A 15,985-nucleotide genomic window follows, 5' to 3' on the forward strand; every position below is an offset into this window, starting at 1 on the left:
TAAGTACTCTATTGGACAAAAATCCCTGAGGACTAATTTGCCATTGAACGAGCCCTAAACAGTATTTGGAACCTACCCAGGCAGAACTGGGAAAGAACAAGGCAGGGTTTCACCCAGAGTGGTGAAGGCGCTCAGGAATAGAGACGTCGGACCTCACTGTTATCTTGACACACTGTATCAGCTCGTGCAATGGACAGCCCTAACTCGGCTTCCCTGTCATTTATCATTTAAATCTACTCCTGCTTTCTGGTCTCCCACGAGTAAGAAAAAGGTGTTAAATTCCATTTTACTCTTCCAAAGTGTTAATAATAGTTATTTATGGGCTCTAAGACTATGGGTGATTTGAGGTTTTCTTTTCTTTTTATAAAGTATTACTTTTTTTTTTAGTTTAGTTGTTTGTTTTTTTGACAGAGAGACAGAGGGACAGATAGGGACAGACAGACAGGAAGGGAGATGAGAAGCATCAACTATTCGTTGCAACACCTTAGTTGTTCATTGACTGCTTTCTCATATGTGCCTTGACCACGGGCCTTCAGCAGACCGAGTAACCCCTTGCTCGAGCCAGCGCCCTTGGGCTCAAGCTGGTGAGTCTTGCTCAAACCAGATGAACCCGCGCTCAAGCTGGCGACCTCAGGGTTTTGAACCTGGATCCTCCGTGTCCAAGTCCAATGCTCCACTCACTGCACTACCGCCTGGTCAGGCAAGTATTACATTTTTTAATTTAAAAAAATTGTTTTTCAGCCCTGGCCAGGTGGTTCAGTTGGTAGTGTTGTTCCAGCATGCCAAGGTCATGGGTTCAATCCTCAGGCAGGGTACATACGAGAAGCAATCAATGAGTGCACAACTAAATGGGACAAGTAGAATAACGAGTTGATGCTCTTTCTCTCTCTCTCTGTTCCTTCCTTCCTCTCCCTCTCTCAAATCAGTGAGAAAAACATTTTTAATAAAAAAAAATAGGCAAGTATTGCTCTTTTTCAGTTGACCCACAAAACAGCATTTAGGTTAAGGTGGTAGGTAATGTTCTTTGCTTCTTTACACTTGTCTTTATTTTCCAAATCTCTAGAATGAGTATATGCTACTCATACTCATATAATAAAAAAAAGTTAATGCTAAAAATCTTTAAATTCTTTTCTTTTTAAGAAATGTGTAAGACCACCCCCCAAAGTGACCTTAAATGATCGCCTGAGCTAGTTTTTGCCAAAAATGTGGGAAATGACAGGTCCCATGTGATTATTTTAGGTTTTCAGGTAGGGATTTCAGGACTTGACTAAGGAGCTTATTGTAATTTTTAATCTCTCTTTATGCCAGAGAGACAGACGTACTTGTATCTACCGTAAATCTAACCGGCTTCAAAGTAAGCCATTTTCTCTATTCCTCTGTGGAGAAGGAAAAGAAACTTTCAGGTGCATTTTTTTTTTCTTGTGGGAGAGACAGAGAGAGAGAGAGGGACAGACAGACAGGAAGGGAGAGAGATGAGAAACATCAATCCTTCATTGCAGTTCCCTAGTTGTTCACTGATTGATTTCTCATATGTTCCTTGACTGGGGCGGGGGAGGGGGGCCACAACAGAGACAGTGACCGCTTGCTCAAGCCAGCGACCTTGGGTCCAAGCTGGTGAGCTTTGCTCAAACCAGATGAGCCCGCGCTCAAGCTGGCGACCTCGGGGTCTCAAACCTGGGTCCTCAGCATCCCAGTCCAATGTTCTATCCACTGCGCCACTGCCTGGTCAGGCTCAGGTGCATTTTAACACCAAAATTTTAAAAGCTATGGCACTAATGTAATGAGATTGTTAGATGGGTTATTTCATTTTCCATGTTTTACTATGAAAATATTATCTTACACCCTACCCCACATGGCTTTTCTTCCTCTCCATTGCTCATGTCTAAATGTGGAAGGTAGGGCTTTCGCAGTCCCTAACTCCTGACTGGGAGGGGAGTGAGACAAAGGGCAGGGCCAGTAGAGCAAAGGAACTTGCCGAAGATCACACTGGTTGCTGCTGGAGTCAAGATTCAAACCCAAAACTCACTCTGAATTCTGAGATGCTGCAGGAGCCAGCCTGCGAAATGGACCCAAGGATTCACATCCTTTCTAGCCCCTCCCACTCTAAGCAGGACTGAACTGTGGAGGCAATAGATATTGTGGAAGTGACTGCGTGTATGTGTGTGGCTTATGGGGCTAAGTCATAAAAGGCATTGCAGCGCCTGCCTTGCTCTGTGGATCACAAACCAAGCACCCTGTCATGAGGACACTGAACGAGTCCTGCAGAGAGGTCCAGAGAGTGGCGAATTCATTCCCTCCACCCTACTGCCCAGAAAACTGAAGGCTGATGAGTTGGGACTTGTTCTAGACATTAAGGTGCACTACGTAGCTACATCAACTGAAATGGCATTTTTAACAGAGGAACAGACAGACATATCAAACCTAACCGAGAACAGAAACAGGGCCAGGCCTATAAGGAACCGTAGTGCGTGATGAAGTTAGCATTTCAAACTGCAGCTCAGAAAGCAGCAGGGTCCGTAGTGGCCGTCCCACCAAGGTGTGATAGCTCACCGCAGGTAACGGCTGCCGACTGGGGTGTCTAGCTCCTAAACTCCCTCCTTCGTTCTGCCACATTTCCTGTAAGTCTAGTGACATTCTTACCGCCTTCAGCTTGAGCTATGATTTGCCCTGAGGTCTTTGCCTGTCTCCACGTCCTCCTCTCTGCACTTGTAGCTCTCTGGGTTTGATCCTCGTGCTTAACTAGACATTATGCATTTGACCATAATGCAAATGTTTCCTTTTACTATGTAGGGTTTGTTTGTTTGTTTAATTTATAGTACCTATGTCTTAGGGCAGTGGTTCCCAACCTCAGGGCCGCGGACTGGTACCGGTCCATGGGCCATCTGGTACCGGTCTGCAGAGAAAGAATAAATAACTTACATTATTTCTGTTTTATTTATATTTAAGTCTGAACGATGTTTTATTTTTTAAAAATGACCAAATTCCCTCTGTTACATCCATCTAAGACTCCCTCTTGACGCTAGTCTCGGTCATGTGATACATTTATCCGTCCCACCCTAAAGGCTGGTCCGTGAAAATATTTTCTGACATTAAACCGGTCCGTGGCCCAAAAAAGGTTGGGGACCACTGTCTTAGGGTGTTGTGAATTTTAAAGAAAATTATATCTGTAAAGTACTTTGCACAGTTTGGGGGATAAAATAAACACTCAGTAGGTTTGTAATTTCTCCTCCTCTTTCTGTTCTTTAAACGTTGGCAGCCACAGTAGTGGCGTGAGGGTACTGTAGCTACCTCGCTGGTTAACATTACCATGTATTTATTTTTTTTTTAAAGGTTTTTTTTTTTTTTATTTTATTTATTAATTTTTAGAGAGGAGAGAGAGAGGGAGAGAGAGAAAGGGGGAGGAGCTGGAAGCATCAACTCCCATATGTGCCTTGACCAGGCAAGCCCGGGGTTTCAAACCGGCAACCTCAGCATTTCCAGGTCGATGCTTTATCCACTGCGCCACCACAGGTCAGGCTACATTACCATGTATTTAAACAAGAATGTTGTGAGGGCTTAGCGTTTTTGCTGTTTCCCAACTCAGGATCTTCAGGGTCTCCCCCGGCAGAGTAAAAACCAAGGCAGCCAGGCTCCCGTAGGCTGGCTCTCCTCTGCCCGGCCTGGAGTTTCCCAGAGTGCCTGGGGCTCCCTCCATTCCTGCCTAGGTCTTTCAGCCCATCCAGGAGAACGCCTGGCCCCAAGTGGCCTAAGGACCAGGGGCAGGAGGAAAGCAGCCAGCTCCCCGCCCCCCCAAGACACAGGTTTCCGCCAGGCGGTGTGAAAGGGGCCTGGAGGTTGAGTGGAATTCGCCTGAGCAGAAATGAGGGAAGGCTCAGCTGAAGGCACCACGCCTGCACGGCCGGTCACCTGGAGACCCCCTCTGTGCTGTGCCCTCCGGCTTTCTGAAGCGCGTTCTTTCCTGTCAGGCGGGGAGCTCTGGGGGGCAGGGCTCTGGGCTGTCGCCCATGACACCTAGCCCCGTCTTGAACAACACAGGAGAATCTTTTGTTGACTGGGCAAGGAAGATACATTTCAAAACCAATGGCAAAAGTTTAATTTCTCTGTTCCCAACGCAGCAAAGGGACCACCTGGCAGACCACTGCCCTGGAATACCCCTTGGCCCCATTCTTAGCCAAGTAGGGTCTTGAAGTCAAAGTGCTCCCTGGAATTCCCTGGGTAGTGAGCTGTGCCGGAAAACTCGCTGCACAAAGGAATTTGCCAACGGAGCCCAGGAAACCCTTGTGAACAACAGGCAAACTTAAAGCTGCCCTTGGTGAAGCTGCTGGTTTTTTTGGTTTTTTTTTGTTTTGTTTTTTTTTTATATACAGAGACAGAGAGAGAGTCAGAGAGAGGGATAGATAGGGACAGACAGCAACAGAGAGAGATGAGAGGCATCGATCATCAGTTTCTTGTTGCAACACCTTAGTTGTTCATTGATTGCTTTCTCATATGTGCCCTGACCGTGGGCCTTCAGCAGACTGAGTAACCCCTTGCTCAAACCAGCGACCTTGGGCTCAAGCTGGTGAGCTTTGCTCAAACCAGATGAGCTCACGCTCAAGCTGGCGACCTCAGGGTCTCGAACCTGGGTCCTTCCGCATCCCAGTCCGACGCTCTATCCACTGCGCCACCGCCTGGTCAGGCTCTGTTATCTTGAGGAGAAATAATATAGCGTGTGAGGTTGGCTTAAGGAGAAAATGCTACAGAGGCGTTTCACTCTCCCAGAAAGATAAAAAAGGCTTGGAAGGCTCTCCCCTCTGCAGGACGTGCCATGGAGTCGGGACCCTTCCCGGCCCCGTTCTTTCTCCAGTCCCACGTGCCCGTTCCCGTGTTCCTTCTGTCCGACACGCTCTGCTCTCCCCTCCCTCCCAGGTGGGCAAAACCCTGCCCGTGCTGCCACAGCACGACTCACGCACTTCACAAAGCCTTCCTCCACCTCCCGGCAGAAGAGACTGTGCTACACAGCAGCAGGTGTCAGCACCTGTCCCACCACCCAACTCATGTCCCTGTGGAACTTGAGGGGAGGACAAGACATGCCCACAGGGCACTTAGAGTCCGTGGGGGAGGGCAAAGCAAAGACAGACACGGCTGCAAGCCGGGGAAAGCGGTGGGAAGGAAACAGGTAAGGTGAGGGACACCATGCAGCCAGGTGGGGATGGGGGAAACCAGAGTGGGAAGTCTTACAGAAGGTGACATGTAACCGGTACCTCCCGGGTGAGGAGTTAGCCAAGCAGAGAGGGGGAGAAGCTTCCAGAACATAACACATGCGAAGGTGCCAAGGCATGGGAGCTGTTGGCATGTCCCAAAGGAGGCGTGTGTGGCTGCAGCTTTGGAGGGCTGGGGGGGCTGGGGGGCAGGCAGGCAGGCCTTCCGTTGGGGCTCATCACTCTGAATTTTGTCAGCGGGTGTTCCTGTCTCCTCTGCCATCATCAGAAGGGCTGGAGCGCCTTGTACTCTCTCCACCCCCTGGGCAGAGCAGGATACCTGGTGCACCCTGAGCCTTCGACACGTTCCGGTGGGCTGCACTGTCCCCAGAGATGCAGGCCAGGGATCTCTCACTCCACCCATTTATCCCACCCCCAAAACCAATTCCCCGGTTGGCTCGCCTAACTGAAGCACCCGGAGACGGTTAACCACAAGACTGGTGACAGACGGGATGAGACAGAAGCAGCTGCAAGTTACAGTTACGTCCTTGACGAGCGCCACCGGCAGATGTGACCACAGCATGGTCCTTGGAGACCACGCTCGGGGTAAACGTCAATCAGATGGCAACTTGAGGAGTCGGCCTTAGGCCCTAACAAAGTCACAGGCCCCACACTAAACCATCAGCAGGGAGTCCAGATCACGGTGTCCAAGGTCAACTGTTTTTATTCACAACCTTCTGACAACCAAATGCATGGGTTTTCCTCTCCACCCAACAGCCAGTCCTCAGATTTTCCAGACCCCGCCGAGGTACCCTACCATCCTGACCTGGCGGGAGTTAGTTCAGACCGACAGGTGAAGGGCTCAGTCCCACCAGCCTGCCCCCTTCGACTTCACCGGTCAAGTCCCAGGTGGCCACTGACCCTGCTGGGCAGCTATAAATCGGGGTTCTCTCAGTCCTCTCCTTGGGTTTGATCATTGCTAGGATGGCTCACAGAACTCAGGAAAGGCCTTTAGTTACTATTGCCAATTTATTATAAAAGATGCAACTCCCAGGAACAGCCAAAGGGAAGAAATGCACAGCAGGGGGTGGGGGAGGGGCAGCAGGAAGACTCCACGCCCACTCTGGGCATGCCATACCCCCCAGTCCCTCACTGTGCTCATCACCTGGGAGCTCTCCAAACCCTCATTGCTTAGGGGCTTTTCTGGAGGTTCCATTACATAGTCATGACTCAATCTCCAGTTCCTCTCCCCTCCCTGGGTGTCAGGGGGTGGCCCTGGCCAGGTAGCTCAGTTGGTTAGAGCACTGTCTCAATACGCCAAGGCTGCCCTTTTGATCCCTGGTCAGGGCACATACAGGAACAGATCTATATGTTCCTGTCTCTCTCTCTCTTTCCCTTCCTCTCTCTCTTTTTTTTTTAATTTAATTTTATTTATTCATTTTTATTCTTTTTCTCTGAAGCTAGAAACGGGGAGAGACAGTCAGACAGACTCCGGGGCGACGCTCTGCCCACCAGGGGGCGATGCTCTGCCCCTCCGGGGCATCACTGTGCCACGACCAGAGCCACTCTAGCACCTGGGGCAGAGGCCAAGGAGCCATCCCCAGCGCCCGGGCCATCTTTTGCTCCAATGGAGCCTCGGCTGCAGGAGGGGAAGAGAGAGACAGAGAGGAAGGAGGGGGGTGGGGTGGAGAAGCAAATGGGCGCTTCCCCTATGTGCCCTGGCCGGGAATCGAACCCGGGTCCCCCGCACGCCAGGCCGACGCTCCACCGCTGAGCCAACCGGCCAGGGCCTATTTATTCATTTTTAAAGAGGAGAGAGAGACAGAGAGAGAGAAGGGGGGGAGGAGCCGGAAACATCAACTCCCATATGTGCCTTGACCAGGCAAGCCCAGGGTTTCGAACCGGCGACCTCAGCATTTCCAGGTTGACACTTTATCCACTGCGCCACCACAGGTCAGGCATCCCTTCCTCTCGCTAAAATCAATAAATATGAATAAATAAATAAACAAACATCAATCAATAAAAGTTCCAAATCTCTAGTCACACGGTCAGTTCCTCTGGCAACCAGCCCTCATCTTGAAGCTATCTAGAGGCCTACCTAGAGTCACTTTATATAAGCATAACTCAGCTGTGGGTGACAGGGGCTGGTTTAGAATACCAAAAGATACTCCTGTCACTCAGGAAATTTCAAGGGTTGTAGACACTCTTCAGAGAATCATACAAGGTTTGAATAGTTTTTTTTTGTTGTTGTTGTTGTTTTTTGGCAGAGAGAGAGAGACACACACACACACACAGATAGGGACAGACAGGAAGGGAGAGAGATGAGAAATATCAATTCTTCATTGCAGTTCCTTAGCTGTTCATTGATTGATTTCTCATGTGCCTTGATGAAGTGGGGGGGGGTAGTTACAGCAGACTGAGTGACTCCTTGCTCGAGCCAGCAACCTTGGGCTCAAGCTGGTGAGCCTTGCTCAAACCAGATGAGCCTGCGGCTCAAGCTGGCGACTTCGGGGTCTCGAACCTGGGTCCTCCACGTCCTAGTCCAACGCTCTATCCACTGCGCCACCACCTGGTCAAGCTGAATAGTTTCTTGATTTATTCATTTATTTATTTGAGAGAGAGACAGGACTGAGAGAGATAAGAAGCATCAACTCAGTTTTGTCACCTTAATTGTTCATTGATTGCTTCTCATATGGGCCCTGACCTGGGAGCTCCAGCTGAGCCAGTGACCCCTTGCTCAAGCCAGTGACCCCTGGGCTCAAGTCAGAGACCTTGGGATCATGTCAACGTTCCTACTCTCAAGCCAGCAACTCCGCACTCAAGCTGAGTCTGCGTTCAAGCCAGCGACCTCAGGGTTTCGAACCTGGGATCCCAGCGTCCCACACTCTATCCACTGCGGCACCACCAGCCAGGCTTTCTAAAAAAAACAATCCAGAAAATGAGAAAACAAGTTGGTGAATGGCAGGAATTTCCAAGTTGCTTAGCTGGCCTGCCCTGTACCACCTGTGTGAATTCGCCCCAGGCCAACCCAGAATTATGTCACTTTTAAGAACACACTCAGCATTCTTCAAGTCACACTTTGAACTCTTGCTTTCTGGCTAATGGATTTTGAAATATTCTAAACTAATAATGATTTAAGTTAAGCCAAGCTATGTTTTTGAATCACCTGGGAAGGAAAGCGGGTACACGGACACTACGTGTAGTCTGAAGCCATCTCATGCAGAAGCACACTTGAGACTCACTCGCCCAAGTTACACAGGTTGCTGTCCTCCACGTGCTCTTTGAATACCTTGCTGGTCTGTTTCTTTTCTTGTTGGTATTTTTTATAAAGTCCTATAATCTCTACGATAGTTCTCCATGCTTCCCTCTAGTGAAGGTAAGAAAGGACTGCAGATACCTTCTTAAGAAATTCTACTTTTCTGTTAGGCAGGGTGGGGCAAGAGTAAGCTCAGAGTTGTCAGTACACGAAACACAGAGTGCATTCTTGTATTATTATTTATTTATTTTATTATTTTTTGTATTTTTCCAAAGCTGGAAACAGGGAGAGACAGTCAGACAGACTCCCGCATGCGCCCGACCGGGATCCACCCGGCACGCCCACCAGGGGCAATGCTCTGCCCACCAGGGGGCGTCGCTCTGTCGCGACCAGAGCCACTCTAGCGCCTGGGGCAGAGGCCAAGGAGCCATCCCCAGTGCCTGGGCCATCTTTGCTCCAATGGAGCCTCGGCTGCGGGAGGGGAAGAGAGAGACAGAGAGGAAGGGGGGGGGGTGGAGAAGCAAATGGGCGCTTCTCCTATGTGCCCTGGCCGGGAATCAAACCCGGGTCCCCCGCATGCCAGGCCGACGCTCTACCGCTGAGCCAACCGGCCAGGGCCTGTATTATTATTTATTAATGATTGTTCATTTTCCCCATATGAACTGTAAACCTACTTTTGCCCCACCCTGTACAAGGCCTTCGCAAACACTGTTCCCTCTTTCACGAGTTCCTGTCCCTCCTCTCTTGCCCAGCTACGGTAACTCCTTTCCTCTAGATCCCACTGTCCATGTCATTTCTCCAGAAAGCCCTCCCCTTATTCACCCGCCCAACCCAAATGAGGCTCCTCTCATTCTCTTACGATATCCTATAATATCACTTCAGGGCCTTTGTCCTCATTTGTAATCACACATTTGTGTGTGTGTGTGGTTAAGTCTGACCCTGCCTCCTTCTCCATGAAAGTACAAGCTCGGATAAAACATCAACCTGGAACGCTGAGGTTGCCGGTTTGAAACCCTGGGCTTGCCTGGTCAAGGCACATATGGGAGTTGATGCCTCTTGCTCCTCCCCCTTCTCTCTCTCCCTCTCCCCCCCACCGTAAAATAAATTAAAAAAAAAAAAAAAGTACAAGTTCCGTGCAGGCAGGGATCATGTCAGTGTTGCTCACACCTACATACCCAGTGCCCAGAACAACATGGCACATTGTAGGTATTCAACATATATTTGTTAAATTGTTAGCAGCTTTTCTATAGAGGCCTAGGATTTTCATTTTTCCTTTCTTAAGTGAAAGGAGGGGACACAGACAGACTCCCGCATGACCCCAACCGGGATCCACCTGGCATCACCAGAATGAGGGGATCAACTGAGCTATCCTCAGCACGAGAGGCCAACACTTGGACCAAGCTGTCCTCAGGGCCCAGGGCTGACTCGAGACACTGGCTGCGGGAAAAGAGGGAGAGAAGGGGGAGAGGGAGGGAAAAAGAGGCAGATGGTCACTTCCCATGTGTTCCCTGACGGAGATCGAACCTGGGAGAACCTGGGATGTCCACATGCTGGGCCGACGCTCTATCCACTGAGCCAACCGGCCGGGCCCAGAACTAGCTTCTAGTGTCTCGGGATACACATTGTTCATGATAGCTTCTCAATACAGGGCCCTGTCACAGCAATAAGCACATTTTTAAAGGTTTGCTCTAGTCCACATACAATATTCTTATTGTTTTAACTCATTCCTAATCCTCACAATGGTCCTACAAGGTAAAGATTATTACCCCACTTTATAGGAAAAGACCCCAAGATTCAGAGAGGGAAATTGCTCACAGTCACACGGTGAGCAAGCAGGGGGGCAACCAGAGTGCAGACCCAGCTCGGAGGCCAGGCCAGGCCAGCGTCTGCGCTCTTCCCGCAGGGTCCCGGCTTCTCAGCCAGACGCACCCCCCCCCCCCAGGGGGCAGTGCAGCAGGCCCGAGCGCGGGAGAAGCCAGAGACCAACCAGCACGTGGTCCCCTTCTGGGACTTTTTTTCTCTGATGGTAAATAACATAAAATATTTTTGTATTAAAAAGGACATATTTTAAAGTATTATATGTAATAAATTTTAAAAAAGAGAAGAAATAAAACACCAAAGTTAACCCACAGTCATACCTGGTCTCAGGAGCCTCCACAGAGAAACATGAGCAGCACTGTTTGTCACTCTGTCTTGCTTCGTTTTATGTCCCTTTACCTTGGTGCTGTCTTTTTTAAATGCCAGCATCTCAACTCCATCTTCATTTCCACTCACCCCCCTTCTTTCACTAGAAAAATGAAAATGTTTCCAGGAAATGGCTGTGTGTCAGCCACAGATATATCATTTTCAAGAGCGTTAATCATTGACGAGGACACCTTTTTGTAGGTACAATAGATCTGATTGCTTTTTATTATACATCTTAGTTTAGAATCGCTTTTACATTCCTAGACAAAGAGATGATACAAATAAATTATCAATTGTAAAACTTAAGAGCCCCAAGTATTGGCATATTCTTTGCCTAAAGGTAGCCAAAGAGAAGGTCAAGATCAATAGTAACTCTAAGGAGCCACAGAGCCCACGGCCTCCTTCCTGCATTAGCATTTACTCCTTTCATAAATAACCTCAAAAGCATTTCACTCAAGAAATAAGGGCAGGGAGAAAGGTAGCAGATTTCTGAAGAGTACAAGACAAAAACCTTTCAAGGTAGACAATAGCCAGGCCCTCGATTCTTTCCCGTTCCCTCTGAGCGTTCTGATTATGGCTTTTAGAGTAGATCCATAGCCTCGTTTTCATCCACGGATGGTGTTCAGATGGCCCAGGGTGTTGCTTGCAGTGAGCCTCGAGTTCAAGTGGGAAACGGAAGGCAGAGCTGATATCCCATGTTCACAGCAGGGAATCGACACTTCTCAGCAACTTGGCAACAATTTACATTCGGTAAGGGAGACTTACTGGAATCGGACAGGAAGAGCAGAGAGCGGCTCATGCCTGAGCTGCAGAACTCTGACGCCCTTGGTCACGGAGGTGCAGGTGGTGCGATTCAAGCAGCATGCAGGCAGACATTCGACGGGGAGCAATCCAGCGTTAGGTCAGAGTCCTAAGAAAGTGCTTCATGCCTATGATTTCTGGCCTTGGGGTCTGAGTCCAGGGGTCTGGGGACATGTGACTTTAAGATATGAAGCCAGATACATTCTTACTGGTCAGAGCAAAGAGGGGCCACAAGCAGTCTCAATCTCCTTCTCCCAGTGATCGTCTTAGATAACAACAGGCTGGCTTCCAGATTCACTACCTGCTGCTGGCACGAAGGCCCTCAGATGGCCTGGAACATTCTAGCAAGACTACAGACAGGAAAACCTGGTCCCTCAGCAGGCTTGGGTGGTCCTCCACACATCTGGCTCAATTCAGAGGCCAGAGCAGTGGCTTCTTGGTAGCAGCAGGATGGTCTACTGTCCGCTCTACTCACATAGCTGTCGGATGCACTTGGAGAGAAGACAAGCACCAGAGACTGCGTGGGAGGGGCCGCTGCACCCCACACGGTGTCCTTCCGCTTTTCCCACGGACCAGCCAGTGAGCACGCCGGAGTGCAAGGCGGGCGTGTTGTACTAGCCCTGCTTGTCAACTTAGCTTTCTTCTTTTGCCTTCTTAGAAAGGTTCTATGGTCATTCAACCACCCTTGGTCAGAACAGCCACTTCGAGGCATCACTATTAAGGTCTCACGTTATCTGCAGTATTCAATTCTCAGATTTGCCGGGTGAATATTTTCTGCCTACGGAATTCATACTAGCTTTGAAAAAATGTGGTGCAAGAGACAGATAACCTTCCTGGGCTACTATTCAAACAGGTCACGTCTTGTAATAAGAGAGAAGCAGGGTTTGATCCCAAGAAAGATGAGGGAAGGCTCCACTGCGCTGGGAATCGCTGGCAAGGCCCTGGGTCCGGAAAGGAGGGTGACTGAGGAGGGGAACGCGCCAGACGGCTGGCCTCCAGTCGCAGATGCTCAGACACTGCACGTGCTACCTCTCTTTCCCACGGGCTCTGACCCAGAAATGCGCCCTGGGAACTAAGCAGCTGAGTTAAAGTATAACTCAAGGCCCACCTAAGTCGCCACCTTCCCGAGGCACCGTGCCAGCAAGGCGCATGGGGTGGCAGACCTGGGGACTCACAGTGTCCCCTCAGGCCTGGCCCATGGACTCTGACACCCCCGTGGGGGCCCCTCCAGCCTGGATTAGCCATTCTACGGGCCTTTAATACAGACAAAGGCAACAACTGTACATTAGTGTATTTCTGAAGCCGGGCAAGTTCTTGGTCTCTGTCTTGCTCTTACAGACGCACATGGACACACTCAAAGTACACAAGCACCACTGTGCTTGCACACCCACACACACTTACGAGCTTCTCTTGGGGGAAAACAGGGTAACATTCATCTAATGACCAACGTAAAATGAAGCTTGGAATTTCAATAGTACAAAGAAATAAAACTTATAAACCAAACTAGGATATGTAAACGGGAATCTCTAACTCTCTCCTCTGAGCCTCTCCAGTCACACCGCCGCTGCCCGCCGGCACGGTTGGTACTGCCGGGGAGCCGCCGTCCAGGGTTCGATGAGCCTCAGCTGAAGGCAGACAGGCGCCCTGCTTCCCCGTTCGGTCTTCCCTGCACTGCGCTGAGCCTTCTGTCTCTGTCTCTGCATCTGCCCGGCCGGCCTCCCTCCGCCCACAGACGCCCCGCACAGCCTGCCCGGGGCCTAGGACGGGACGCTCAGAGTACGCGTGCTTGGCTAAAGATGGTGACAAATGAAGAGTAAAGGGACACAGTGTATGGACATGGCATCAGCTCACAGAGTTACATGTTTGACGGCATGGTCACGGTTCTGAGGTTTAGAGAAGCTGTTTCCCTAACCTCTCCGAGGAGGCAAAGGGACCGTGAGTTCTGTTGCTTCCAACGTCAGTCCTTCAGGAGCAGAAACTGGCTGCCGCCCGGGAAGACAGCTCCTCGTTCAGCAGATCCCAAAGGCAGACCCACTTTCCACTGAGGGGCAGGGGTCAGGCCACTGGGGGCTTGGACCCACGTGAGATTTCTCAGGTCAATCCACAAGAACAAGCAACAAGCACTGTTCAGGAGGCAGGGCTTTTACGTTTCAGCCTCACTGTCATTTTATCCTGAGGCTCCTGCTACGACTTGGTCCCACTAAGGTGACTCCTGATTCTGTTCAACAAGAAGGGAGCCCCATGTGAAGAACAGGCCAGAGGAGGAGAGGAGAGAGGAAGGGAGAACAAGAGGAGGAGGAGGGAAGAATTCAAGGGAGAAGGGAAGCAAGGTCACTGGGCATTCTCTTGCTTTCCGCTTCGACCACCGCACTGTACCTTACCCATGCATTTCTGAGACGCTAATTAAAGGACGCTGCCCAGGGGAGCTGAGCGCCAGGCTGGGACCAGCACCTTTCAGCCCGGTGACACCGGTGAATCGGTGAAGGGGCCGTTGCTTCTCCCTAGGGGGATGGTTCCGAGTCAGGGCTGGAGTCCTCTCCGCAGGTGTCCGCTCAGGTTCTCCGTCGGAAGGCGAGCGCCGTTTCCACCCCGGGAGCGGAGGAAGGGCTTTACTTTGGAACCAGCCCCCGGGACTGCGGATAGAGCTGCGATGCGGGGGTTCCTGAGCAAGAGGAAGAGGAAGAGGAGCCCGACTTCCTTCCGCTTTTCGGCCTGCAAAAGTCAAGCACACGTTCACGTGACAGGTCCCATCTCGGCCACGAACACAGATCCAACTCCTCTGCCATCAAGTGCCATTGCTGTTTCAAGGGGCCTGGCCTCAGCGGCCTGACAGCCAGCGCACTGCCCGCTGACAAACCACCAGGCTGGCGCAGCCCGACCCTTCTGCACACGGCCGACACGACCTGCCAACTGAGCTGGGAAACCTCGGGGAAAGGACTCTGACTCTCAGCAACTATTCTTCCATCTAAATCAAATCTTTTTTTTAATGTTTATTTTAGTGATTTTATTTTTTTAAATTATATTTGTTGATTTTTAGAGAGAGAGGAGTGAGAGAGAGAGAGAGAGAGAGAGAGAGAGAGAGAGAAGGGGGAGAAGCAGGAAGCATCAACTCCCATATGTGCCTTGACCAGGCAAGCCCAGGGTTTTGAACAGGCGACCTCAGCGTTCCAGGTCGACGCTTTATCCCACTGCGCCACCACGGGTCAGGCTATTTTAGTGATTTTAGAGAGAGAAAGATAAGACTGGAATGTTGATTTATTCTTGTATGTGCCCTGACCGGGAATCGAACCGGCAACCTCTGTGCTTCGGGATGAAGCTCTATCCAACCAAGATATCCGGTCAGGGCTTAATCAAATCTTGACTGTCTTCTGCAAACTGGCAAAAAAAACCTATTAAGTTTCCAGGTAGAATTTTTTCCACTTTTGGTTTTTCTTTTTTTTTTTTTTAAAGATTTTATTTATTTATTTTAGAGAAGGGGGGAGAGAGGGAGGGGAGGAGCAGGAAGCTTCAACTCCCATATGTGCCTTGACCAGGCAAGCCCAGGGTTTCGAACCGGCGACCTCAGCATTTCCAGGTCGACGCTTTATCCACTGCGCTACCACAGGTCAGGCCATATTTTGGTTTTTCAAGCAGTTGTGTTCCATCAACTTCTAATCCAGGATTTAATATAACAGAATTTCTAATTTAAGCACCAAATGACGTCCCCGGTACTTGGTGGGCACCAAAGAAGTGTCCCCTGCTTCACTAGAACACACGCTCCTTAGAGTAGGAACAGGCACACCAGGCCCTTCGGTGTTGTGTTCGGTCTGCCCGGCGTACTGCCTGGACCGTAAGCGGGTGTGTAATGAAGAAACAAGCATGGCGTACTGTGGCAGTGTCTTCTGCTGTGCTTGGGAGGCATTCTCTGATGAACAAGCACTCCTGCCGCCCTCGACCGACCTTCCTCTGTCCTTGTTCAAACCTGCTCTGTTCAAACCCAGGTCATCAGGAGCCACTCACCTGGCCTTGGATCTCTTATTTGCAATGCTTTCAAAGGACGACGCGTCCACCTGTATCTCGTCCTCGTCCTGCAGGGCCGCATCCAAGGCAGCCTGGACTTTGGGGGCGATGGCAGGGCCCTCGTAGTCTCTGGTGGTCCGGCTGGGCATGTCCAGCTCTAGCAGCACGATGTTCTCTGCCTGCAGAAGCACAGCCGTTACCAGCCAGGCGCTCCAGTCAGACCCCATAAGTCCAGGCAAGGCAGACCCCTCCCCAAGCAGACCTGCTGCCCAGCAAGAACCTGCCTAGAAGTGATGGAGTTTTATGACTGTTTTCCTGGAGGGATTACAGATGATTTTTATTTTCTTCTCTAGGATTTTCACTATTTTCTTTAAAAAAAAAATTTTTTTTTTTCATTTTTCCGAAGCTAGAAACGGGGAGGCAGTCAGACTCCCGCATGCGCCCAACCAGGATCCACCTGGCACGCCCACCAGGGGGCGATGCTCTGCCCATCTGGGGCGTTGCTCTGTTGCATCCAGAGCCATTCTAGCACCTGAGGCAGAGGCCACAGAGCCATCCTCAATGA

At 50.3% G+C, this 15,985-nt stretch overlaps 1 protein-coding gene across 2 annotated transcripts in view; it reads right to left on the reverse strand.

Annotated features, from left to right (window-relative positions):
* Positions 1-10,812: 10,812 nt before the first annotated feature.
* The window catches only part of KIF3B (kinesin family member 3B), a 46,436-nt gene continuing 41,263 nt past the window's right edge, over positions 10,813-15,985 (reverse strand). For both annotated transcript variants that reach the window (XM_066384088.1, XM_066384089.1), the window contains exons 9-10: positions 15,421-15,599; positions 10,813-14,133 (exon numbers count right to left, since the gene is read on the reverse strand). In XM_066384088.1, coding sequence (XP_066240185.1) covers positions 14,031-14,133; positions 15,421-15,599 — 282 coding nt within the window. In that variant the 3' untranslated portion in view covers positions 10,813-14,030. The remainder of the gene's footprint in view (positions 14,134-15,420; positions 15,600-15,985) is intronic.

This window comes from Saccopteryx leptura, chromosome 5 (genome assembly GCF_036850995.1).
Source record: "Saccopteryx leptura isolate mSacLep1 chromosome 5, mSacLep1_pri_phased_curated, whole genome shotgun sequence".
NCBI lineage: Eukaryota > Metazoa > Chordata > Mammalia > Chiroptera > Emballonuridae > Saccopteryx > Saccopteryx leptura.